At 46.9% G+C, this 25,438-nt stretch overlaps 1 protein-coding gene across 5 annotated transcripts in view; it reads right to left on the bottom strand.

Moving 5' to 3' along the window:
• The window catches only part of MEST (mesoderm specific transcript), a 28,757-nt gene extending 5,581 nt beyond the window's left edge, over window positions 1-23,176 (bottom strand). The window contains exons 1-10 of one of the 5 annotated variants that reach the window (XM_007504332.3): window positions 22,954-23,175; window positions 18,382-18,457; window positions 15,597-15,751; window positions 7,136-7,215; window positions 5,695-5,772; window positions 5,465-5,601; window positions 4,967-5,025; window positions 3,501-3,541; window positions 1,239-1,309; window positions 784-885 (exon numbers count right to left, since the gene is read on the bottom strand). In XM_007504332.3, the coding sequence (XP_007504394.1) occupies window positions 784-885; window positions 1,239-1,309; window positions 3,501-3,541; window positions 4,967-5,025; window positions 5,465-5,601; window positions 5,695-5,772; window positions 7,136-7,215; window positions 15,597-15,750 (722 nt within the window). In that variant the 5' untranslated portion in view covers window position 15,751; window positions 18,382-18,457; window positions 22,954-23,175. Of the gene's footprint in view, window positions 1-783; window positions 886-1,238; window positions 1,310-3,500; window positions 3,542-4,966; window positions 5,026-5,464; window positions 5,602-5,694; window positions 5,773-7,135; window positions 7,216-15,596; window positions 15,752-18,381; window positions 18,458-18,586; window positions 21,782-22,953 lie in introns of those variants that run through there. The other 4 variants (XM_007504331.3, XM_001367028.4, XM_016426162.2 and 1 more) reach the window with 4 other exon arrangements.
• Between the last annotated feature and the right edge of the window lie 2,262 nt (window positions 23,177-25,438).

The raw sequence follows: 25,438 nt of genomic DNA, 5'->3' as shown, positions 1-25,438 counted from the left end.
GCTTAGATAGACCTTGTGGTGAGTGTTAAAAGACTGACTGACTGATCTCTCTCTCTTAAGACTCAGGTCTAGGCCATGTTGGCTTAAGGCCCTTCATACTTATTTCCTTTTTCTCTCTTTCTCTAATTCCACATTTGTATTAATTAAAATCTCCATAAAACCCAGTTGACTTGGGTATTTGAATAATTGGGAATATTTCCCTGGTGACCACCTTATATTTGATTTAAAAACCAAGACACTGTAGTGAAACATATTTTCTGTGGTCAAATTCACTCACCCTCTCTTATATGTATCACAATTTATATCTTCCACCATTTTAACTCACTACAGTTTACAACATCACTCTTTTAACTGTTACAGTTTAAGGCCTTCAACCATTTTAAATCTAACACTTTGGGCTGCCTGAAGATGGTGTAGGGACTGCATTCTTCTCAAGGCCATAAAACATCTTTAGATGGTTAATATTGAAGAGGGAGAGAAGCAGAAGGCTTTGCTGAGCATTACAAGGGGAGTCACAGACCAACGTGAGATGGAAATCTGCAGCCACTTCACTGAGCTGTTTTGGCCACCTGGGCCTCCAGAACACAATCTGGTCAGCTCTCATTTTCTCTCCTCCTCTAGCAGCTTCTCAAACGGATATAAAATCAAACCAAGAATTCTGGCTTCTCTTCATTCATCTTCCTCGTAGGACAGAATACTGGCCATGAGGGCCTGGGGGAAGGAGGGGGCAGGAGCCATTTCCCTTTAAGAAAACATCTGCCGAGGCACCGGAGCATCTTTTACCTGTCAATGACCAGGTTGCCATCATTGGTTCGAATCCCAGCCCACATATCCCACATCTCAGCTTCGGAGGGCCTTGTGTACGGCCCAAAGACCACTGTGAGGCTGAAAGATTCCAAAACACAGAGTAGGTAGGTGTGAGTGGAACTTCCTTCCCAGGAGAAGTGCTGAGAACAGAACCCGGCTAGAATGGGTGGGTGCTCTGTAAGCTCTACCTAATCACTGCGTTGGGGAGGAAGGAAAGACGTTGGGCATCTTTATCCTTCTGGGCCTGCAAACCACTCCAAAGCAGTGGCAGGTGGCTCTTGGTCAGAGCCTGTTCCTCCAGGCCCCCCAGAGGATGAGTTAACAGGCCTAGGATTTGGACCAAACTCAAGGCCGGCCGCAACTTAGGACTACTGCTTCCCAAGGAGTAGCCACAGAACTCGGATGGGGGGCGGGGGGGGGGGGGGACTCACCCCTTAGCAAAGAAGAAAAAGTTCATCAGGCGAGTGAGGATGGGAGATATCAGGCCTCCATCTTTGAGCAGCTGTGGGTAAAAAACAAGGAATGGAAATGAAATCACCAGAAGGGATCTTTTGCTCAGGGAATGGGGCCTCCTTGCCTAGGATGAGCAGGAAACTGTGTCTGGAAGATGGAATTTCTTTCCCTCCTTCCGTAATAGCCTATTTCTAATTCCCTCTAAGGCAGGGATCCTTCACCTTGTAGGCATCGTGGCAGTCTAATGAAGCCTCGGGGCCTCTTTGTCACAGAATCATGGTGTTGCCACTTGGCAGAGGAAACCAATTATGATGAGATGAAGATGGACTTTGTGGCCATCCCCACTTCCCCTACCCCGCCACCATTCTGAGATTTATCTGTGCTCTCACCCTTGGCCCCGGAACACGGAAAGCCCACCTAGAGCTTGGAGAAGGAGCCCGACGAACTCAGGCACAGATGATTTTCTCACAGGCGTTCCTCGACAGATTTATCCAAAAAGGAAAATCTGCTTGTCTTAAATGATCAAAGGTCTAAACCGGCCACTCTCAGGAGGAGAAAGAGAAACGAACCCCGGGGGAAACAGCCATGAAGACAACGCGGAGCTTCTGCCCGGCACCAGCAAGTTGGCAAAGAGGACAAAAGGGCGTCCCTGCTCAAAACAGGCACATCACGCCGACTTTTAGAAGTCAAGATGAAATGATGTGCCAAGGGACAAAGAGGTACACAGTTTGGCCAAGTGGTCGTGCTTCTGATGCGAGAGCCCACAGGCATTACTGAAAAGGGGCACAGAGACATGGGGGCGGCCCTCTTAGTAAGAGCCCAAGAACGAGAGATCATCTGGTGCCCGATGACGAGGGAATGGCTAAGCCAGTCATGGTCTATGACGGCAAGCAAACAACCCCATGTGATGGGGCGCCTGGGCCCCAAAGACAGTTCCTAAGGGGAAAAGAGAGCAGAGAGAAAGTTATCCCCCAAATCCCCCATAAAATAGAGCCTCGCTGGGTGATAAGATAAGAGGGCTGGACTTGGGAGTCAGGAAGGCCTGAATTGAAAATCTTCCCCAGATATTTAATAGCTATGTGACCCTGGGTAAGTCACTTCCCCATTTGCCTCAATTTCTTCATCTATAAAAAGCTCTTACTTCCCGGGGTTGCTGGGAGAACATAGACATAAATGTGCTTTTTGCAAACCTTAAAGTGCTATGAAAAAGGTAGCTATTAGTATTAGTTTCTTTACACAGATATAGCTGGGGGGGGTGTCTTTAAAGGAGGAGGTCTCAGAACAGCTGGAACCAAGGTGGATGGCATGGAAACAACGGCCTATAAAAAGCCGGGCCCAAACGGCTCCCTGGGGGTGCTGGAAGAACTGACAAAAGCTGCGTCAGCAGGAAAACCGCTCTCCAAAGGGCATCACCCCGCAGGTGCCATATTGGAGGATGACTGGTGGGGGGCCGCAGCCCCCCGGGCCCTTCTAGATGACGAGTGGGGGCCCTGGGGACTCTCCCGGCCTAGGCAGAAGGAGGGCTCCTGGGCTGAGGAAGGGGAACTGACTGTAGGGCCATGCGAAGCCGGCTCACATTGGGAGCCGCTTCGAGGGCCCGACACGAGCCCGTGCCTGCCTCTCATCTCTGGGTGAGCAAGCCGGCAGCCTCTGGGGTCCAGACATGGCTTGTGGCCCAGCCTGAAATGCTCCATCCTAAGAAGTGATGAAGAACTTGAATAGGAGACTTAGAGGACGTACAAAAGAGGCACGGACTGCCCTTAAAGGAGGCCTTCTGACCCTTGTTTGGCTCAGGCACAATCAGGGGTTTAAAGGCCCAAACTGCAGGGGTAAAGGTCCTCCCTCGTCGCTTCCAGAATATTCAATGACAGTCCTGACTTAAAAGCAACAGCAGCCAATTCCCGCCTCAAAGCCAGGGAAGGTCACAACCTGGGGAGGGGCCCCTGCGGGGTGAGGAGAGGCCCCCCCAGTCACTTAGTCTTTTACATGTCCCTAGGCTCTCGCAGGGGCCCAGGAAGGCCCAAAGACAATGTGGATGTTAAGAAAGGAGAGAAGGAAGAAGGGGAAGGGAATGGAAGAGGGTCAGCGCAGTGCCGGCGTCTAAGGGGAAAGCAGAGGGGCCTCATGGAAGTGGCCCTTCCCTCCTCGGGCAGGCGCCAGGCCTTGACAGAGGGCTCCCCCAGGCTGCCCTCTGCACAAACTGAGCGTCCGCCAAAGATTCACCCAGTGGACAGGCCAACCTTCTGGAGTAAGGTGGGGTGGTGAGTCTCAGGAAAGATACCTGTAAGAGAGGCAGAAAACTTACCTTAGTCACTCTCTAGCTCACACCCACTTCTCCCCAGGCTCCACTTCTTGGGCATTTCAAAGGGAAAAGCAGAGCCAGGCCCGGGATGGGAGGTCCTGGGTCTGAATCGGACCTCTGGCCTCAGACGCTTCCCAGCTGGGTGGCCCTGGGCAAGGCACTTAGCCCCCATGGCCTAGTCCTTGCCGCTCTTCTGCCTTGGGACAGTACCGATTCTGACAGAAGGAAAGGGCTTAACAAATAGGGAAGTCGAATTTGTAGAAAAGTTCAAATCCTGCCTCAGCCCCCTACTAGCTGAGTGACTCTAGGCAAGCCATTTAACCGTTTGCTTCAGTTTCCCCATTTACCAACCAGGGATAACAACATAACCCAGAGTTGTGGGGACAGAAAGATCGGTCAAGCCCTCTGGGTGCGTGGCACAGTGGGCACCCTCCTCCCTTACTATTTCTGTAGCCAAACAAGGGAGGAGGGGCTGGCGACCTGGGAGGAAAGGGTGTGGCCTGCTTCTCCATTTCTCCTAAAGATCCTGAACAGGAGGCGCCAAACGGTGGGGCAAAAGTACCCCCCCTTCAGATCTCCTCCAGTCTCCCAGCCCAGCCCAGCCCCTGCTGGGTGTGCCTCAGCTGGAAGGGGGAGGGGGACCGTGTGGCCTAGGGGAAGCCCCCGGGCTTGAGCCAAGGGCTGGAATTCCAGCCCTCCTTTCTAGGATCCTGGAATCCCAGGAGTAGGGGCCACCTATGGAACAATGCCTCCTCCCCTCCCCCACTCCCAAATGACTCCTCCAGCCCCCACCCAGAGCCTGTAATGGTGGGGTGGGGTGGGCGCTGTCTCATCCCAGCCCCCACCCAGAGCCTGTAATGGTGGGGTGGGGGTGGGCGCTGTCTCATCCCCCGTGGCCTGGTAAGGAGTCTGGGACGACAACCAGCCCTTTGTGTTTGGGTCCCCTTTGCTGAAATGCATAGAAAACCATTCACTTATTGGCGAGAAGGAGGGAGAATTTGGAACTCAAGTTGTGGTTTTAATGTTAAATAATACATTAAAAAAAAGGAAACTGGCTCCCTGCTGATAGCCTGAGTAGCCGGGACTTCACCCCCAAAGCAGCATAAGGAGCCGCCGCACCGCCCCCCCTCCCGGAGAGCGAGGAAAGGCGGCCCGACCACCGTCCGCTAAGAGGGCCAAAACATGGAGCCGGAGGGCCCCACTTCCGGTGTCCTTCTCTTGGGCTGCTGGAGAAGTGGTCATTAAACCGGACCAAGGCCCTGGCGGAGGGGATGCTGGGAACACAGCAATTTCTTCAGGAAGCCGCAAGCAGCTTCGCCCGCGCCCCGCCTTCTGCATCCTGAGGCCCAACCGCCACTGGGCAGGCCCATTCCCTGGATTTCCCGCCCCGCTGCGGGCAGTTACCTCCATTGGACAGACAAAGGCTGCCGATGAGAAGCCTGCCGGTCCGGTTCCGCTGGTACCTAGGGACAGGGAAGGGGGAGTATCACTCGGGAGCGCCCCCTAGGGCAGAACTCGGAGGAGGCCCGCTCTGCCACAAGGCCGTGGCCCATGAACACGGCACCAGTAATGGAGAAGTGACTGACTGTGACAGAGAAATCCTGGGCCTCTAGGCCAGAGGGCAGGGACTCCCCCCAAGCGCAGCGCAGGCGGGCAGCAGGCGCTCCGTAGGTCCCTTCAGGCCTGTCTGGGGCTTCCGGACCCCCCTGGGGTTCTCCTGGCCTAGACCCTGGACGGGTGGCTCATCTCCTTCCACGGCTCACCGTCCAGAGGGGAGCATCTGGGGCGTCAGGGTGAGGGCATCTGAGGCCACAAGTGAACCCTGGAGGAGTCTTCCTCACTGCTGGCGCTGCACCCCCACTGCTCTGGGCCCTTGGCCAAGCAGGCCTCGCAGGAACCCACCTGTAGAGCAGCTCCTGAGCCACGGTGTCCCCGTAGTCATGAGACAGGAGGTGAATTCTCTGGTTCTGAAGCCCCAGCTGTCCCAGCAGCGCCTCCACGATGCTGGCCTGCTCAAAGATGGAGTACTGATGGGGCCTCTGCGGAGAGATGCAAAGCAGCCCAGAGGCCTGAGTTCGAGGGCGCCCTGGGCACTCTCCTGCTCCAGGCCTCCCTCCTGACCCCATACTAACCGGCTTGTCGCTGAAGCCGAAGCCTAGGAAATCAAGGGCGATCACCCGGTGAAAGCGCTGGCTCAGGCCCTCCCAGATCTGCAAGAGAGCCCCATGAGCCCCCAGGCTCAGTCCCCATCTCCCAGGCTGCCCCTCACCTCCCCCTAGGAAGGCCCCTATTCCAGCAGAAGCCTTCATCCTGCTAAAGGGCAGCCAGGCCTTCAGACCCACCCCAGCCCCTGAGGGGCTTCTCCTCTAATCCTGGCACACAGAAGGAAAACAGCTGGCTGCCATCACACCAGGAGCTCAAGACAAAACGGGATGGAAAGCCCAAGGCCTAGGTGTTTGGCTGAACCCTAGAACACTACCTTTCTTTCTGCAGGAATGAATCCATGAATGTACAACCCATTCCTGCAAATTCACTGTGTTCACGGGGTGAGAGTGACAAACTAGAAGCAGGCTGCCTCCTGTTCAAATCCAATCGACAACCCTTACTTAGCTACAGGAGCTTGGGCACTCGCGTCATTTTGCCTGTTTGCCTCAGTTTCCTTATCGGTAAAATGGGCGTCATAAGAGCACCTACCTCCGGGGGTTGTTGTAAGGATCCAATGAGATAACAATCAGGACGGGCTTAGCACTGCACTTGGCACACAGAAGTGTTAGCTCTTTTATAATTATTATTTAGCGCAGGCTTATTTATTAATAAATAAAAGCCGTCCTTCTAGGCTGACTGAAGAACCAGACACGGCTTCTTTTTCTCAGGATGGGCCTGCTGCCTGACTTGGAAGGCGAAAGGGCAGAGAGGTGGGATAAAGGGTGAGATATAAACAAAACTATGCCCACACCCCAAGCATAGCCCCATCCAATGGGCCAGTCATTATCCCCATCTTACAGAGGAGCTTAAACCCAAAGCTCTGTGACGTGGGCAAGGCCAACATTCCTTATGGCAGTCCTCTGGTAGGCAGCCCAGTGACCGTCATCCCCATCGTACCAATGAGGAGACCAAGGCCCAGGGCAAGGCCACGAGCTGAAAGCAGCCCCCATGGCTGCCGTCTGAACAGAGCAAGGGGGGGGAACAAGACTCCAATCTCTTGCTTCTCTCGGCTCCAGTCCCCACCACTTTCTAGAGGAGAGCCCCAAGGACCTCCCCACCAAATTACCCTGCCCTGACTCCTCTTTGCTTATTGGCGTATGTGCCTTTTCCTGAAAGAACAGCTTGTCAGGGGAGAAACTCATTTTGGATTCTGTCTCCCCAGCACACATCCTATGCTGGCACAGAGTAGGCGTTCAGTAATAGTCGCTGAGGATCCCAGGAGAATGACTCTGTGAAAAAGGAACCTTTTGGGGAGCCATCATCTACAGTGTCCAGAGAGACTCGGGGGGCATCCTCGGCTCGGGGATGATTGCTGTTGCTTTGCTGTGACCATCGGCAAGCCCAGGAGCCGGGTCTCTGGCGTCTCACCTTGAACCAGTCGTAGCTCGAGGTTGGAAAGCCGTGTAAAAGCACCACAATTTCTGAACTCCCGACCGCCCCCCAGGAGTCTGAGGAGAAAGAGAGAAGGGGGGGGTCACGGGGAAACCCCAGCAAGCAGCCCCGAGCGCAGTGGACTCGCCCTCACGCAGAGGGGCTTGGGGGGAGGCGATTCCCTCAGAAACCACCAAGAGTCCAAATGAAAGCATGTTTAGAAATGAATGCAGGTGGCTCCATGGAGAGTCAGGCCTGGAGGCAGAGGTTTAAACCTGGCCTGGGACATGGCCTCGCTGTGTGACCCCAATGAACCAGCCCTCGCTGCTCCTCTGCCTTGAAACCCACCCCCAGTATTGACTTTATGACAGAAGGTAAGGGAGACATGCCGGGTTGGTACTGGCAAGCCCACACCTACTAATGAGCTCGCAAAAATCACTTGGAATTGGCCTACCATGGAAGGAATAGGGACAATTCTGTCTTTTCCCTGAGAGCCCGAGCCTCACAAAGCCAGAGATCAGCCGGGTTCATGCTGGTAATGAGCATTTGTGTAGCTTTTTAGGGTTTGCAAAGCTCCCTCTTCCCAATAACCCTGGGAGAGAGAGCCTAAGACTGTCTCCATTTTACAGACATTCACCGTCCTGAGCAGTCAGACCCTTTGGGTGCGGATTTTTTTAAGTTGTTTTATTTTTTTCTTCTGGGTTATATGTATATTTTCATGCAAAATGCATTTCATAGTGTTCTTTTTTTAAGTGAATAATCATATAAAACCAAAACCCAAATAAACAAGTGAAAAATCGTCTGCTTTCAGCCATATTCGGATGCCAGCAGTGCTCTCTCTGGAGGCAGAGAGCACTCTAACTCCCTTGGACTCTGGGTACCCGAGGCCCTGGGGCCTGACCCCAGACCCCCAGAATCAAAGGAGAGCGGGCAGGAGAAGCTAAGGCTCCCTTGGAGTGGCGCAGCCTGGGGGCCCATCCTCACTCCTCTCTCCAGGACCTGATCGGGGTGAGGCCTACGTGATAAACCCTGCCATGGTTTTCCTGCAGCTTTGGACACAGTCAGAAAGGCCTGGGGATCAGGGAAGGAGAAAGCAGGGTTTCGGCCCTCGGGGAGCTCCCAGCCTAATAGCGCTCTGCATCAAGCCTTACAGAATAACACTCAGCTCAGCCTGGGGGAAAGGGCCTAGTCCTGGGAGGGCTCAAAAGAGACCTGGGAGGCCACACATCAAAGGCCAGAGGGCTGACATGCCAGGCATGGAGGAAGGCCAGAAAACAGTCAAGAGAGTCCAGAAGAATGACAGAAAAAGCCCATATAGGGAAAAGAATTGGAAAGGGAGGGAGGAGGCAGGCTGTACAAATCTTTAAAAATCAAACTCTCTGTAGACAGAGTCATATCCAGAGATGGAGGTCCTGGGTTCAAATTTGGCCTCAGATATTGCCTACTGGATGACCCTGGACAAGTCACTTAAATCCAACTAACCCTTGCCACTCTGTCTTATCATTGATACTATAGTAAAATAGTTTTAATTAACTTAATTTTTATTAATCATATATATTATTCCCTTTGATCCAGTCATAGCACTGCTGGGTTTGTACCCCAAAGAGATAATAAGGAAAAAGACTTGTACAAGAATAGTCATAGCTGTGCTCTTGGTGGTGGCAAAAATTGGAAAATGAGGGGATGCCCTTCAGTTGGGGAATGGCTGACCAAATTGTGGTATATGTTGGTGATGGAATACTGCTGTTCTCAAAGGAACTGGAAAGACCTCCATGAATTGATGCAGAGCAAAAGGAGCAGAACCAGGAGAACATGGTACATAGAGACTGATACACTGTGGTTCAATCGAAGGTGATGGACTCTACTAGTAGCAATGCAACGATCCAGGACAATTCTGAAGGACTTATGAGTCATGAATCATGTAACCATGGAAAATACTCTAAATTTTAAAAGGGGGGAAGTAACAAATAAATTTATTATATATAATAATAGGTAATATGTTAATATATAATTTAATTAAGAATTAATTTTGAAACTTCAAAAAGATTATGGTAACTTTGTACCTGAAGCTGGGGGACAAGAATTTACTATTTGGCAAAAAAACTATTGGGTAAAGAGATAATAAAAAAAGGGAAAGAACCTACTTAAACAAAAATATAGCAGCTCTTTTTGCAGTGGGAAACTAAAGGGATGTCCCTCAAATGGACAATGGCTGAAAAAGTTGTGGTACACGTTGGTGATGTGCTATAAGAAATGATGAACAGGATGACTTCAGAAAACGCTGGAAAGACCTTCATGAACTGATGCAGGGTGAAACAAGCAGAACCAGGAGAACACTGTACACAGTAACTGCAATACTAGACAATGATTATCTGTGAAAACTTGACTACGTCAGTAATGCAGTGATCTGGGACAATCCTGAAAGACTTATGACAAGAAATGCAATCTACCTCCAGAGAAAGAAGGAGTTGTCCTTCACAACAGTGTATTTATGGTTTACTTTGGGGTTTTGTTTATGTATGAGTGTGCTTTTACAACAATGATCAATCTGGAAGTGTGTTTTGCATGACAATAATTTTTTTTTTTAATTACTGGGCAAACTGGAAAGCAGTCTGGCAGAAACTAGATATGGACCAATATTTTATACCATCAAGATAAGATCAAAATGGATACATGACCTAGGCATAAAGGGAGAATCATAAGCAAATTAGAAGAAAAGGGAACATATTATTATGAACAAACAAGAGACAGAAAGCATTGTGAGGTGGAAATGGATAATTTTGATGACATTAAAAAGATTTTATAGAAATAAAAGTACTATAGCCAAGATTAGAAGGAAAGCAGAAAATTGAGGGAAAATTTTATAGACACTTTCTCAAACAGAGGTCATATCCAAATGTACAGAGAACATTGTCAAGTTGTCAGCCATTCCCCAACTGAGAAATGGGCAAAAGATTTGAACAGATAGCTTTTGGATGACAAAATTGATACCACATGTAACCATATAAAAATGTTCTAAATCATTATTGATGAAAGAAATGTAAATCAAAATAACTCTGAGATATCATCTCACATCTATCAGATAGGCTAAAATGATAAAAGGACAAAATAAATGTTGGAGGGGATGTGGAAAAATGGGAACACTTATACACTGTTGGTGGAACTGTGAAAGGATCCAACCATTCTGGAGCACAATCTGGAATTATACCCCCAAAGTTATAAAAGTGTGTATATCTTTTGACCCAGAAATACCACTGTTGAGTCTGTTTCCCAAAGAGATTGGGGAAAAGGGAAAAGAACGCCTATGTTCCGTTCTCTTTGTGGTGGCAAAGAATTATCCATAAATTGCAGAATGGCCAAACAAATTGTGGCATATGATTGTGATGGAATACTATTGCAGCATAAGAAATGACAGATTAATTTTTATTTTAACTATGTTTATAATATACCAATAAATTACATTTAATTAGAATTAATTGTATTAATTATATTTAATTATAATTAGTGGTTAATTATATTAATAAATTCTATTGTAATTAATTATATTAACAATTATGTTTACTTATGATTGACGATTATAGTACTAAATATTATATTTTATTATAATTAATTCTTTTAATGAAATATATTCAATTTAATTATAATAATTATATTATAGTAACATTTATGTTATTTATTTTAATAATATTTAAAAAATTTTAATATTAATTAATTCAGAAAAATATTGAGACCTACATGAAGTTATGAAGAATGAAATGAGCAGAACCAAGAGAACATTATATATAGCAACAGAAATGTTGTTTGAAGAGAGGCTTATGGATGTCCACCTCCAGAGAAAAAAACTGAAACAGAAACAAGCAAGACCTCATTTTATACATACATACATACATACATACATCTATCTTTAGAAAGCCCCTGCACTAACAGGCAAGAAGAGGTGAGGAGAGCCTGTACTTGCTGTCAGCTGTATGAGGGGAGAGACGTCATGAAGGCAGAAACACTTGGCAACGGATCGGAGACGTGGGGAGAGTTATGGGCAAGAATCAAGTCTAACAAACACGAAGGCTGCAATCCTAAGAGACAGGGAAGACGCTGGAGCCCTTGCCAGGGCTGGGGAAGTGCAGGAGAGTTTGGAGGGGAATAAATGAGTTCTGCTATGGATGTGAAGAGCTTGATTATCTGTGGGACAATAAGCAATTGGTGATTTGAGCCTGGTGCTCAAGGGAAACTTTAGAGCTGGATAAACAGATCTGAAAATCATCCGCATAGGGATGATGACTGAACCCAGTATAGTTCAGGGGAGAGAGGGGAGTGTATGTGTGTATGGAGGGAGGGAGACAGGGAAGGGGAGAGGGGGAAAGAGTATTTACAGTCACAGAGAAGTGTAGGAGAGTGAGGTCTGGAGAAAAGGACATTTACAGGAGCTCTCTGGTAAGCTCAGAAAGGCCAGTTCCAGTGCACAGTGTTGAGATCAAAGCCAAAAGGTAGCTGGAGGTCAGGAAGTGAAAGTGAAAGGTAGGACTGAGGCCAGGGAAGGGCTCTGCAGAAGGCAGGAAGCATTTTTAGGCTCAAGAAAGAAGCTGGTAGGTCAGGAGAGGCTGAAGGGGGGGGGGGGGGAAGTGTTGATGGGAGAAGGCAGGAAAGGATCAGATCAACAGCACAGGAAAGGAACTGGCCTTGGTGGAGAGGGGCTGGTGAGGAAGGACAAACAGCAAAGGAGGAAAGGACGGAACAAGGATTTTTAACTTTGGGTCTGTGAACGTGGGTTTTTGTTTTGTAATATTTCGATCACTGTACTTCAATCTAACTGGCTTCCTTGGCAGTCCTGTGTATTTTGTTTTATGCGTTTAAAAAATATTCTCAGAAGGGGTCCAGAGCTTCTGGGGACCATCCAAAGAGTCCATAACACAAAAAAGATTACGAGCCCCTGACAGACAGAGATGTGTTAGAAAGTTAGGAGTTAGAAAGATGAGAGAATTCAGAACAAACTGCTTCTAATTTCTCAGCTTTACTATAAGGATCTTTTTAAAAATATTTTTCTCTCTCGGTCTTGCCCTGAAAGAACTTTAGGAGGGACTGGCCACAGGCACAATCCGCCATCTAAGGCACAGCTCTAGCACAGGAAGAACCTGTCCTGGGGTCACCTGGGCTTCTGAGGAGACGTCTGTCACCGGGTGCCAGGTGAGAAGGGGGGAAAATCCATTTATCACCATCTACTAGGCACACACAGTGAGTGATGAGTTTTCTGGTCCCGGGGCCAGCCATCTCACTGGGGACTTCCCATTCAAAGGATCTGCTCAAAGAAAACATTGAATTACGAGGGCTTTTGTGTCCCTACAATGAGAGAAAAGAGGAAGAAGGGAGGGAGGGAAAGGGGCCTGGGAGTTAGATGACAAGCAGAGAGAGACAGAGAAGGTGATAAGTGAAGGATGAGAAAGGGACCAGCCAGAATGATATGAGGGGAAGGAGCCACGGCCTCTTCTGAATAGAGCTCTGAAGTCAGGAAGATCATTTGACCTATCTTAGTAGCCACGTGACCCTGAACCACTGATGAATCTCATCCTGCCTCAGTTTCTTCAGCTGTAAAATGGGGGAAATAACAGCACCCACCTCCCTAGTTGGTTGGGAAAACAAAAAGAAATTATATTTGTAAAGTGGTTTGCAAATCTTAAATGCTAGCATATATATATATATATATATATATACATATATATATGTGTGCACATGTGTATGTATATAGATATATAATAGCCAGCATTTTTATATTTACATGCACACATACACACATCTCTACCTTTCTCTCCCCCCCCTTCCTTCACCTGTCCCTTGCCTTGAGGGGAGCCTCCCACCCTCGGCCACCAGCCATCATCCTGGGACTGAAGACCCAGAGAACGAAGCTCTGGGCCCCCAAATTCCTGGACACTGTCAAAGGGTTTAACATCAGAAGTTAGATGTGATTTTATCTCTGGAAATGACAGTAAAAAAGAGACCCTAACCACTGCTTTACTGCTATACCCGGAGGACCACAGAGCCTTTCCATCTGACTTGCAGGATGGAGGGAGGGAAAGGGAGAGACAGACAGAGAGGGAGAGATGGGGAGGGGGGAAGGGAGAGGAAACGAGAAGGGAGAGACAGAGAGAGAGACAAAGGGGGGAGGGGACCAGAGAGAGACAGACAGAAAGAGACAAAGACAGAGAGGGAAAGAGGGGAGAGAAAAGAAATGGGAGGAGATGGAAGGGGAGAGGAAAGGGAGAGAAGAGAAGAGAAAGGAAGGGAGAGAGCTCATTTTATTCTCAAAACAACCCTGGGGGGGTCCAGTTGGCAGGTAGAGGTTAAGTGACTTGCCCAGTGTTCTGTCCACAGCCCAGTGCCTGGCTAGCAGAGGTAGATCATGACTTATTCGGCACAGACTTGATCCTCTCAGTGAAGCTAAGCTGCGTGAGGACAGGAGTCTTACTTGTTGCCTTCCCCTCCCAGGGCCAGACACATGGCAGGTGCTTGAGGGGCCTAAGTGAGGCAGGTTTAGCCTCTAAGCTAGTCTTGAAGGGGGGCAGGTGGATGAGCTGGAAGTGGAGGAGAAGGATCCTGGGACCAAGCCACTGCGCTCTACAATTGTAAGTCATCAGGGCATGACGGGAATGGCTATGGAGAATGGGCACGTCGGTGCTGACACCTCAGCAGAGATACCACGAGGACCCCTTAAAGCCTAAAAGGATAAGCTTGGGAAAAGCCAAACAAGGAGCTCCTTCACACAGTACCTTCAGGAACTCATTCTCCAGAGGGGAAGAATTTTCTTTAAAAGGCTTTTGTTTCCTTCAGTCCATTCTAATCAAGGTTGGGTACTAGTAAGAGCAGTGACTAAACACTTTGGGAAAAAGAAAATATGAAGCGATCCCCGAAGAGTCTGCATATATGAATGGAGGACAGATCCTGACCGGATGAAGGGAAGCCACGAATGTTTGGTTCTAGTCACAGGACTCAGGTGTGTGAGAGGAGGAACCCAGAGACTTCGGGGACCTAGAAAGAGCCCGGAGGGGCTGCAAAGATCCCAGCAGCAGCCGCAGGGGTAGGCGGAGAGGATTTGGAATCCTGAGGAAGGGAATCCAGAGGGAAACCTCTTGTTTCATTGGCCCGTGACTTCTATCCCCCAAACCCTCCAATAAGTGGGCAGAGACTAAAAAGAAGAGAGTCCACAAGAAGAAATTGGGCTCCTCTCCTGCTGGGCAGGGCTGTCAGGGTTCACTACCTTGAACCCCTCAGGGGCTTGAGGCCATTAAGCACAAGTCACCTCAACTTTGGGGAAGGGTTTAGATAATGAGGGACTCCCCCTACCTCTTTTCCCTTTCACCTCTACTTACCAGCCTTTCCTATCTTCATCCTGCATGTCCCCTTACCTAGAATAAATTCTGTTATATATTATAACTGGCTAAAGAGTGAATAAAGGGCAGCTTACAACTGGGGGGGGGGGGTGAAGCTCTCTCCCCTTGGGAGGAAGACCTCGATGGAGAGGAAGAGTAATAATGGGAGTAACCTGACAGGCTTCCTGAGGGGCCATATCTAGGGAGGGCTGAAGGGGGAGAACAAACACTCACCACCCTTCTTCTCCCTCCTAGTCAAATTTAATCACTTAAATATCAATAATGTGATCTCACCAAAGTAGAGACACAGGAGACATTATAGAGTTTTGGGAAATACTAAGGACTTTCAGGGAATAAAGTCAAAGGTTCAAAATCTCCATTTATACATACTCCAAAGCCAATGTTCTTTGTGACTCACTGAGTAAAGAGTGTGCCTCCAAGCCAAGAAGTCCAGGGTAGAGTCCTATCTCTGACACACACAACTTTGTGATTTTGGACAAGTTGAATTTAAATGAATGTTTTCTTTTCTTTTTTTCATTAAAAATCCTTACCTTCCATCTTAGCATCAATACAGTATATTGGTTCCAAGGCAGAAGAGCGCAAAGCATTAAAAATTAAAAGCCATGCAGATTAAGTGACTCACCCAGGATCACACAGCTAAGAAGTGTCTGAGGCCACATTTGAACCCAAGACATTGAGTCACCTAGCCACACACCCCAAATAGATATGTTTTTAAAATATTTGTTTATTAATTCATTTTAAAGTAATAATATTCGATGCAACTCTAAGTAGAGTTCCACTATACAAGTTCCTTAAGCCAATTAAATCATAGGTCTGGTTAAAAAAACACAACCACTGAGAATTCACTTAAATAAACACTTATTAAACACCTATTATTTCTTCTTACTGAGAGCTTCCTCCCTACATTAACAAAACCACAAGTCTAGGTAAAATTTAAAAAAAACCCAGTGTTTAACTCCATAAAAAGATGCAAGAGCATCCGCCCTGTGGGAATGCTGACACAAGGGAGAGGGGTGGCTGCCTTCCACCACAGTAAAACTCAGAACCTCTCGTGGGGCCGGCGCTCGTCCCAGCCTCACCTCGGTAGAAGATGCTCAGGCCTTTGTACGTGAAGAACCTGCCCGAAGACTTCCAGGAGTGGAGTTCCGGGGAGAGCTGGGGAGGAGGGATGTGCAGGTAGACGGCCAGAAGAGGGATGCCCAGGAGGCCCACCTGGATCCACCACTCCTTCATCCTGAGGGGAGAGCAGAGACCCACCATGAGCCACACAGGGGATCCCGAAGGCCTCCCAAGGAAGGCTGGAAGGAAACCCGCCACAGGCCATGGGCCATGAACAGTTCTAAGTCTGTGGCAAGTCACATGCCACATTGGCACACCTTTTTCTTTGCATCCTCTACACAGAAGCAAGATAAGAGATCTGCCCTTATTGTGCATCATTTATTTTGCAGTCAAAGGGCCACCAAGCCAGAGCTGGCCCCTGCATTTACAGATTGAGGAAACTGAGGCTGAGGAAGATGAAAGGACTTGTCTAAGGTCACATAGACAGGTGATTTAAATACACGCTATCTGACCCCAGGGCCAGAGGTCTTTTTCCAGTATCATGCTCCCAGATAAGAAGGCCCTGTTTACTGAAAGTGAAAGGTCTACAGGGAAACATTCTTGCTTTTCACCAAGTCTTCCAAGGAAAAAATAGTATCATTTCACCGTTCATCATTATTACTTCATATATCGTTCCCTTTTCCCTATGTCTCCTAAAAGGGAAAAGATATCAAATGTGGAATAATCTTAAAATAAGAGCTATATCTATAATATACATCAATATAGCAAGGTCTTATCTCAGCTATTCTCAAATTTTTTAAGTCTCAGGACCCCTTTACACTTCAAAAATTGTTGAGGACCCCAAAGAGCTTTTATAATCTCTCAATATTTATCATATTCAAGATTAAAATGGATACATTTAAAGAAATAATAAACTCATTACAAGTTAACCTAAATAATATGCCTTTGTGAAAAACTACTATACTGTTCCAAGTTAAAAAAAACTTCTGGTAAAAGTGGCATTGTTTTTTTGTATTTTGCAATCTCTTGAATGTCTGGCATTCAAAAAACAGCTAGATTCTCATATCTGCTTCTGCCTTTATTCTATTGTAAGATGTGGTTTCAATTGAAGTATATGAAGGAAATCTGACCTCCCAGAGATAGGGAGCTGGCAGAGGAGTATTTTAACAGACAAATTCTGTTTTGATATTACTAAGAGAGTAGTTATGACCTCTCAGACCACTTGGGAGGGCTCTAAGCTACCCATCCCCACCAAGTGTCTGATAACTACACTTCGAAAACCATTGCCCTGTATCGTCCCAATCAATGAACAAGAACTTATTAAATAGCAGCTATGTGCCAGGCACTATAGCCATGGCTTGCCATACAAAGATAAAGACAAATCTAGTCTCTGACTTAAAGGAGCTTATGGTATAGCCAGGGGATACAAAGATAGACAGTTGGAAGGATGGATGGATGGATGGAAGGAAGAAGAGGAGGGAAGGAAGGAAGAAAAGAAGGAGGGAGGAAGGAAGAAAGGATAAGATTTGGAGGAAAAAGCAGTGACATTTGGGGTTGGAGGAGATGAGTAAGTAGAAGGAGGTGTTTGACATGAGTCCTGAAGAAAACAAGGAATTCTGAGAGGTGAAGAGTTGGTGTTCTCCACCTAATGCCATGATTGGAGGAAATAGAGGGCAAAAACAAGCTACCCAATTAGGGAATTGGTTGTGTTACTTATCCCAAAGTAAGCAGCTTTGGAATGACCCAGAGTAACTAATCTCTTGGGGAGGTCTGGGCTGTGGATTGTGGCTGTCTTTTATGGGCTTACTCTTAAGGAGCTTCCTATTCACCAAGTTTCTTAGGCTTTCTCAAAAGCAGAGCTGATACTCTGAACAATCCCAGACCACACTCAGTGCACCTGTGGGAGTTGAGTAGCCCTTGAAAGTTAACTCAAGAGCAAAAATCTGGTTTCTCTGACCTCCCCTGGATAGCTATAGTTTCTAGTGCATTTGTAAACAATACTGATTCCGTCCTGGATTCTTACTATTTAGGGGACAAGAAATAATGGGAGTAATCATAACAACATAATAATTCACATTCGAAGAGGTCTTTAGGATGACAGGAGAATAAATTGAGAGCTAGAAGGGGACTTGAAGGCCACTGAGTTCAACCCCTTCATTTTAGAGCTAATGAAGAAATTGAGAACTGGTTAAAAGAACCAAGGTCATACAAGTAGCAAGTGTCATTTCAAGGAAACAAAGGCAGGACCTCTAACTCCAAAGCCAGTGCTCTTCTCACCATCCCACACTGACTGCAAAGGGCAATAGTCCTTTGAGGTAGGTAGCCCCAGGACTCTTTCCCCTACTTTACAGGGAGCTCTGAGCAGATATCCCAAAGCTATGTTGATAGTAGGTGGCAGATTAGAATGTGAACCCCCATCTCCCAATTCAGGCAAGCAAACTCATTGAACAGATGGGAGCTCATTTAGGCACAGCAACTACAACGACTGGGTGCTCTCCAAACTTTCAGGGCCTGCTGTCTACCTTATACATGAGCACACACCCAGCTGTCCAGAAGAGAAAGCTACAAATAAAAAGAAACAAAATATTACAAGCCTGTTAAAAATATATATATCAATGCAAAAAATTTAACTGGAACCCGAGTGGGGGGAGGGGGGCAACTTTTATATAAAGTCACCGTTTGCCTAGCCTTAGAAACCCATTTCAGGATTTTCCACTGGCACTTAGATAAATCAATCAGCCAATAAGCACAAGTACCTACTTAAGAGCTAGGCATGGTAGGGAGGCACATAAAGATGAAACTAACCGTGCTCCTTAATCAAAAGCTTCTGAGGATGGCTCTGGGGTAATCATTTCCTGTCTCTCTGTCTTAGTTTCCCAACCTATAAAATGGACAAAATTTGCCTCAATACAAAGAGGAAAGTCAACATACCCCATCCTGTGGGCAATAAGAAAAAAAAAAAAGAAAATTCAGCTACACATGCATGCTGTAATTAGATTCATAACTATACCTAGCAACAACAGGCATCCATCACATGTTTAGTTATGGAAGTTTGTGAGCTCCCTGTCAGATGAAGCAAAGAAAACCCCAAAGTTTACATGTTAGTTCCCCTAAAGCAACCTCACATTGCACCATTCTTTAGCATTGCACCATCCTACTTACTCACTGGTTTCTGCAGCAAACCCCCAAACAGGGAGATATTAAAGGAGAAACACCCGAGGCAGAGAAGAAAGAGGTGACCCACCTTCTGCACCCATCACTGTCCTCATCTCTGTGGTGGGTAAAGATCCATCAGCCTCCAGGTCTCTCTTCCTGACTCAGAGCTCTCTTTTCTGCTCCACTCAATCCCTACCAGTCAATCCATGATAACTTCAATATTTGCACTAATGTAGCCTCAACAGCCTGGGCGTCCAGTTTATCAACTTCTTCAACTGCCATGACCTCCAATTCTATCCCAGCTACCCACAGGGTGCTCACACCTAAGGCTTTACATCACTCAAAACTGTTCTTCCTTCATGATCTTAACTGAGTCCCCCTTTGTGATCAAAACTTCCCATACAGCCACCTCTCCCTAGATTTCCTTCCTCTTATGCCTCTCTCATACTTTCACAGGAACCTCCAATCTCTCCCTCTTCTCCCAGTTTATCCTTCCTCTGAGCTCCTTCTCTCCTTTCACAATCTGGTCCCTACAGTTCAATCTTATATTCCTTTGCCCCACTGTCCTTCTTCCATTCATACTCTGCTAATCTCCAACTCCCACGTTATTTCCAGAATCTCTCCCCAAGTTGCTAAATAAACGTCACTGACATAATTTTATCACCAGCTTAGTAGACCATCTTTGTCTAATAATTCATGTTATCTAACCTCAACTGCACTCCTCATCCTCCAATGGCAATTCTTTTATTCATCCCTAGTTGAATCTCATCTTTTTCACTCTCTTCTGATCCCCAAATTCACTGGGAAAAGCTGGTTTATCCATTGCAAAGTGTCTCATCTCCCTCATATTTTACCAGTCCTCTGTACTACTCCAATCCCTGAGAAAGAAGTGATCCTCCTACTTGCTTAGATTAACCCTTGTAAAATATGTTTATGATTCTATCTCTTCCAAGGATTTGCCCTGTGGATAATTTTTTCCCACTCCCTATCTTCAATCTCCTCTCATCTAATGGCTCCTTCTCTGCATCTATAAAACTGCTTAGGTCTCATCTACCCTTTAACAAGTCTTTGCTCGATTACCATCTTTTTAAAACTATTGGCCTATTATCTCTTCTGCTTGGCACTTACTGCCTCCAATTTGTCACTGTAGGTTTCCTTTTCATCCCCTGAATTCTATTTCTTCCTCTACTCTGATGAAATGCTATTCTCATGGGTTCACAAAGATCTCTTATTTTCTAAATTTGATGATGTTTCCTCAGTTCTTATCTTCCCCAACCTCCCTACAGCTTTTGACATTGAGATTCCTCCCTGACACTGTTGTCTCCTGGTGCTCCTCCTGACCTGTCTACTTCCCAGATGACTTTACTGGTCATGAGTGTCCCCTAGGTTTCTGGGTCAGCATTTTCTTCCTTCTCTATACTCTCTCCCTTAGCTTTCATAGGTTTAATTAATATCTCTATATTGCTGACTCCTCAATTCAATTCCACTTATTGGCAAAGCCACCTCAGAAATTATCTGACTCTTCTGAGCTCCAGTTTTCTCATCAATAAAGTGGGGATACTAATCTTGGTATTACCTCTCTCATGGTACTGTTGTGGAGAGAGGTCCTGCCTTTGTATCTTTGATGCCAGGAGACACCTCTATCTGGAATCCAACTGCCACCTCCAATTCAATGTGTCCAAAATGGAATTCATTATTACCCCAGACCCAGCTCTCCTCCTAAGCTCCTCATTTTCATACTAAGGGTCTTAACATCCTTCCAAGTTACCAGACCCTTTAGAATCCCAGACTCCTCACACAACCACCACTCTGATTCAAGCCCTCATCACCTCTAACTAGAATACTGTTTTGAGGTTGTTGGTTTGGTCTTTGTTATTTGTTTTGGTCAGACCTGTACTCTTTTATCAGGGTAGGGAGTGCCTATCCTCTACCAAAGTAGACAATTTCTCCGCAACTTAAGAGAGTATCCACGATCACTGAGAGGCTGGGCCAGTTGCCCAGGGTCACTCAGCCAATGTGTGCCAAAGGTAGTACCTCCCAGGTCTTGACAAGAAGCCAAGTCTCTACCAGTCACTGTTTCTCCTCTCCAACTACTGCAACAGCCTCTTATATCCATTCTCCATGCTGCTGCCTCAATAACCTTCTTAAAGAACAGATGTGACAGTGGTACCCCTCTCCCCTTGAAAAGTGGGCGAGAGCTAAATGGCTCAATGGATAGAGAGGGAGACCCAGATGGGAGGTCCTGGGGTTAATCTGGCCTCAGACACTTCCTAGCTGTGAGGCCCTGCAAGTTATGTAACTCCAACTGCCTACTTTTACTGCTCTTCTCCCTTGAAACCAATACTTAGTGTCCATTCTAAAACAGGTTTAAAAAAAAGAAAGAAAGAAAACTCTCCTTGGCTCCCTAGTCTCTCTAAGATAAATATAAACTCTATTCTATCTTTTCAGCTTTATTCGCATTATATGAATTCTAGATTCCAGACAAAGTTCACCATTGGTGTGTTGGGGCCAGCTTAAACCCTTGCTGAGTGTTAAATGTTTCAATGTATTTCTCTTCCTTTCCTTCTCCCACGCATCCTCCCTCCCTAAATCAGTGCTAGATTTATTATTTTGTTAAGAAAAATGATGGAGAGGGGACAGCTGGGTAGCTCAGTGAATTAAGAGCCAGCCTGGAGATGGGAGGTCCTGGGTTCAAATCTAGTCTCAGACACTTCTCAGCTGTGTGACCCTGGGCAAGTCACTTAACCCCCATTGCCTAATCCTTACCACTCTTCTGCTTTGGAACCAATACACAGTATTCCAAGACCAAGGAAAGTGATTAAAGAAAGATGATTAAACCTTTAAAAAATTTTTCAGAGAGCCACTTGTAAGACATCAGTCTATCAGTCTTCCATTTTCTGAATTCATTCCTGAATTCAACCAGGCACTAGCCTCTTCCCACCGCTGGAATAAGTTCTCCCTCTTCTCAGTTCCATCTCTCAGAGGTCACCCTCTTCCAAGCAGTTTTCTCTGATCTCCTCTGTGTTAAGTAAGTACTTTTCCCCACCTCAAATTACCTTGTATTTGCTTGTCTGTGGACCTGTTCTACCCCCCCCCCCCCCCCAGTAAGGGGTAAGAAGAGAACAAGGACAGCTTCCTTCACCTTGTATCCCCAGCGACTTGTAGGAACTAAATAAGTGTGGGTGGAACCAAACCAAATTGACTTCAGAGTTGTGTGATTTCAGTGTTGCTGCTCCCTCCCACTTCAGTGCTCATCAATTCTTTCCTTCCCACACCCTAGGTCTTAAAATTGGTCCTCCAGAGGTACTGTGGTCAAAAATATTAACAATAATAACAATTTGATAGGCAACTCTCTCTAGTGAGATAAGCCTCTCCCAATTGGCTAGACCGATTCTAAAACAGACAGATATACAGTCCATGCCCTGACCCTGAATAACTGGTATTACCGTAATCTGCATAGTATTACTAAATGCCAGCTGCAATATCATTTCACACGCCCCTTAGCATTATCACACACATTCCATAGCTCACCCACCCTTTTGCCCTTGCCAAGAAGCAGTTTATAGCTAGAGTGTAAGTGCATTATCCAGCCAAGAAGACAAGCTATCCCAGATCTAGCAACAAGGAAAGAAGGGAAAGAGGGAGGAAGGGAGGAAGGAAAGGGAAAGAGAAAGGAAGGGAGGAAAGGGAAGGTAATGAGAGAGAGGTAGGAGGCAACGGATAAAGAGAGGAGAAAAGAAAAGGGGGCAGAGAGAGAGGGGAAGAAAGGGTTTAGGCAGGTAAGTGGAAGTGCAGGCAGGGAGCAAGGAGAGCTAGAGGTAGGCAGGCGGGGGGAGGGGAGCAGGCAGGTAGATTGGCAGGTAGGCAGAGGCAGCCAGTAGGCAGGTGGTCTACGGCGCCACTCCGCTGCTCCAGGCAGCAGCTCTCCAAGATCGGAGGAGGGTCCTGCCCGTCCGTCAGTCCCCAGGCGGACGATTCTGCGTGACGCCACACTGGACTCGCCCGCCTCGCCAACCCCACGCGGACTCCAGCGGTCTTTGCTCCCCCAAGGAGCTCCGGCACAAGCCCTCCGGCCGAAGTGCCCCTGGCTTGGGGCGGGCGGCAACTGCCCCCCACCCGCCTCCGGTGTCCCGACCCCAGTGCATTACGCCGCGGTCGCGGGAACGTTCTAAGAGCGCTTCCAGCGGTCCTTCCCGCCCGGAGGCCCTTCGGCTAGCTCACCTGAGCTCAGGTCCAACCCTTTCGCCCAGGGCTGTCCATGCCCCAGCCGGGTGCCGCCTTGCGCACGCGCGGCCCGCTGCCGCCCCCGGGAAAAGCCGAAAAGCTTCTCCGCGGACTTTGCGCCCAGTCCTGGGGCGAGAGCCTGACGAAGCCACCGAGCTCCGGACTGCGGGGATAGAGCGGCCCCGCAGCGGCCCGGCCCTCCCACTTCTCCCTACCAGACGCCTTTTTCCTCCTTTGGATCACCGAACGACGGCGCCACCTAGAGGAAATGCAAAGCGGTGGCATGCCCAGGACTTGACGCTTATTGAAAAGGATCATACACAGTCAATTAATTATAACTAGGATTTAGGACTGGAAAGGACCGTGCTTTAAGATTTGCAAAACGCTTCACAAATTTTACCTCATTGTGTACAAAAGACAACCTTTGGTTGCTATTATTATCCCCATCTCACCTTTGAGCAAATTGAGACAGACAGATGACTAATCCAGGGTCACAAGGCTGATAAGTATCTGAAATAGGATTAGAATTCAGGTATTTCAGACCTTAGGCACAGCAGTGTAACTTTGGATGGTGGTGACTGAGCCCAACGCCCTCATTTTACAGATAGGGAAACTGAGACCCCCAAAGGCTAAAGTGATTTGTCCTATGGTTACACAAATTATGGAGTAGGTCACACAGAAAATAGCAAAGTGAGGTAACTTCAACATTTGTGTTTAAAACCCAGTTGTTGATTTCAATTTGAAAGGTTTAAGATATTTTAGCAAGTAGGTGTCAAATTTTATGAATTTCACGGAGAAAATTTTGGAAAATTAATCTCTTTTAAAAGCTATAAAATCAAAGGGTGCTAGAAATAAGAAACCTTCGACTTCAAGTCCAGAGCTCCAACCACTGTACCACCAAATACCTAGAACTTCAGAAGCCCCCAGAGGTCGTCTAATCCAATCTCCTTATTTTATGAATGAAGAATCTAAGGTCCAAAAAATTTAAGCGACTTGCTCAAGTTCTGTAAGTTCAGATAATGTCAGAGACAGGAGTTGAAAACTCATCCTTCGACTCCAAAACCACTTTTTTCTACTGTACCGACTTTCCTCCCTGCTCATCTCTGCTTCTTGGAAGTCCTAAGATCTAGTCAAGGCTCAGCTCAAGTGTCCTTCCTATAAGGGGTCTTTCCTGAGTTCCCCAGTTGTTAGCAATCACCAATCCCATCCTTTTTTATGTATTTATTTTGCTATATATTTTATTCCCCTCCCTCTAACCTAATGTAAACTCCTGGAGGGGTTTAGGCTTTCATATCTGTCTTTGTATTCTGGGCACCTTCCACATAGTAGGCACTTAATAAATGCTCACTGAATTAGGGATTAGCTTCAAAACACAGTTAGGAAGGGAAAAAGCAAGAAGCTCAAATTCAGTTCTAGGTGCCCAAATTTTATCACTAATACGTCAGATACTTTTGGGTGCTGAAGATACAAAGGAAAAAAAAATAGAAACATTCCTTCCTCCCAAGGAGTTTACTACATTCTGGGGGTGGGGGCATGGGGGGTGGAACATAGTTCAAGTCCAGAGTTTTCTCACACGCACCCATTATCCTGGCCTGATCTCTGTTCTCTAAAATGAGGAACATCAGTTTCCACAGTCAATTTGTAAGGGCAGCAAGGAAGCATAATAGCTGCAGTAAATTAAGATCCAGCTAAATATCCTAATCTGTGAGTTAAATTTAAATCTGAGGTAGTTTGGTGTAGAAGAAGCACTGTGTGCTAGTGCAATAAGAGCTGGGGCTGCAAAGACAAAAAATTAAATCCCTTTTTTCAAAGAGCTGATATTCCATCCAGGGAGACAATTTATACGTATGTTTAAAATAAATACAAAGTGGATAGAATAGAATATATGCAATATACAAAGTAGTTAGCAAAGAATCCCATATTTGGAATCCAAAGACCTTCATTTGACTCCCAAATGATGCAGACCTTTGGCCAATCCCCTAGCTTCTCTGAGCTTGGCTCCTCTCCTGCAAAATGAGCATCATTAGTAATACCTTGTATTATCCATTTCCCAAGGCTGTAGTGAGAAAAGCGCTAGACCTCTGAGAAAGGACAATTTATGACTGAGATAGCGGGTGGTTGCTGACAGAAGTAGCAGTGCGGCTCTCCTAAGGACACTCCCCACTCCATTACAGTCAAAGTTGTTAATATGCATATCCATTTAATAGTAATCCTTTAATGTGAAGGTGTTAATTTTTTTAAAAAGCAAATCTCTTCGGGGGCCTGTGTGTCCTGGCGCCTGGTTTAGGGAGGGGGAGCCTCAGTACCCTTCTCAGCCAAAAGCCCGAGTTCTTTTTTCTCTCTCGGCACCTCAGGCCTCCTCTGTGCCCGCGCTCAGTCCCAGTCCCTGGTCTTTTCACGCCGGCAGGCACGAGACGAGGCAGCGTGGCAGCCACGCGGGCCCCAGCCACACAAAGCCAAGGCCAGCCCCGCGCTCCCAGCG

Source organism: Monodelphis domestica, chromosome 5 (assembly GCF_027887165.1).
Source record: "Monodelphis domestica isolate mMonDom1 chromosome 5, mMonDom1.pri, whole genome shotgun sequence".
Lineage (NCBI taxonomy): Eukaryota > Metazoa > Chordata > Mammalia > Didelphimorphia > Didelphidae > Monodelphis > Monodelphis domestica.
Note: the sequence above shows the minus strand (reverse complement) of the source record. Positions and strands in the feature narration are given on the sequence as shown.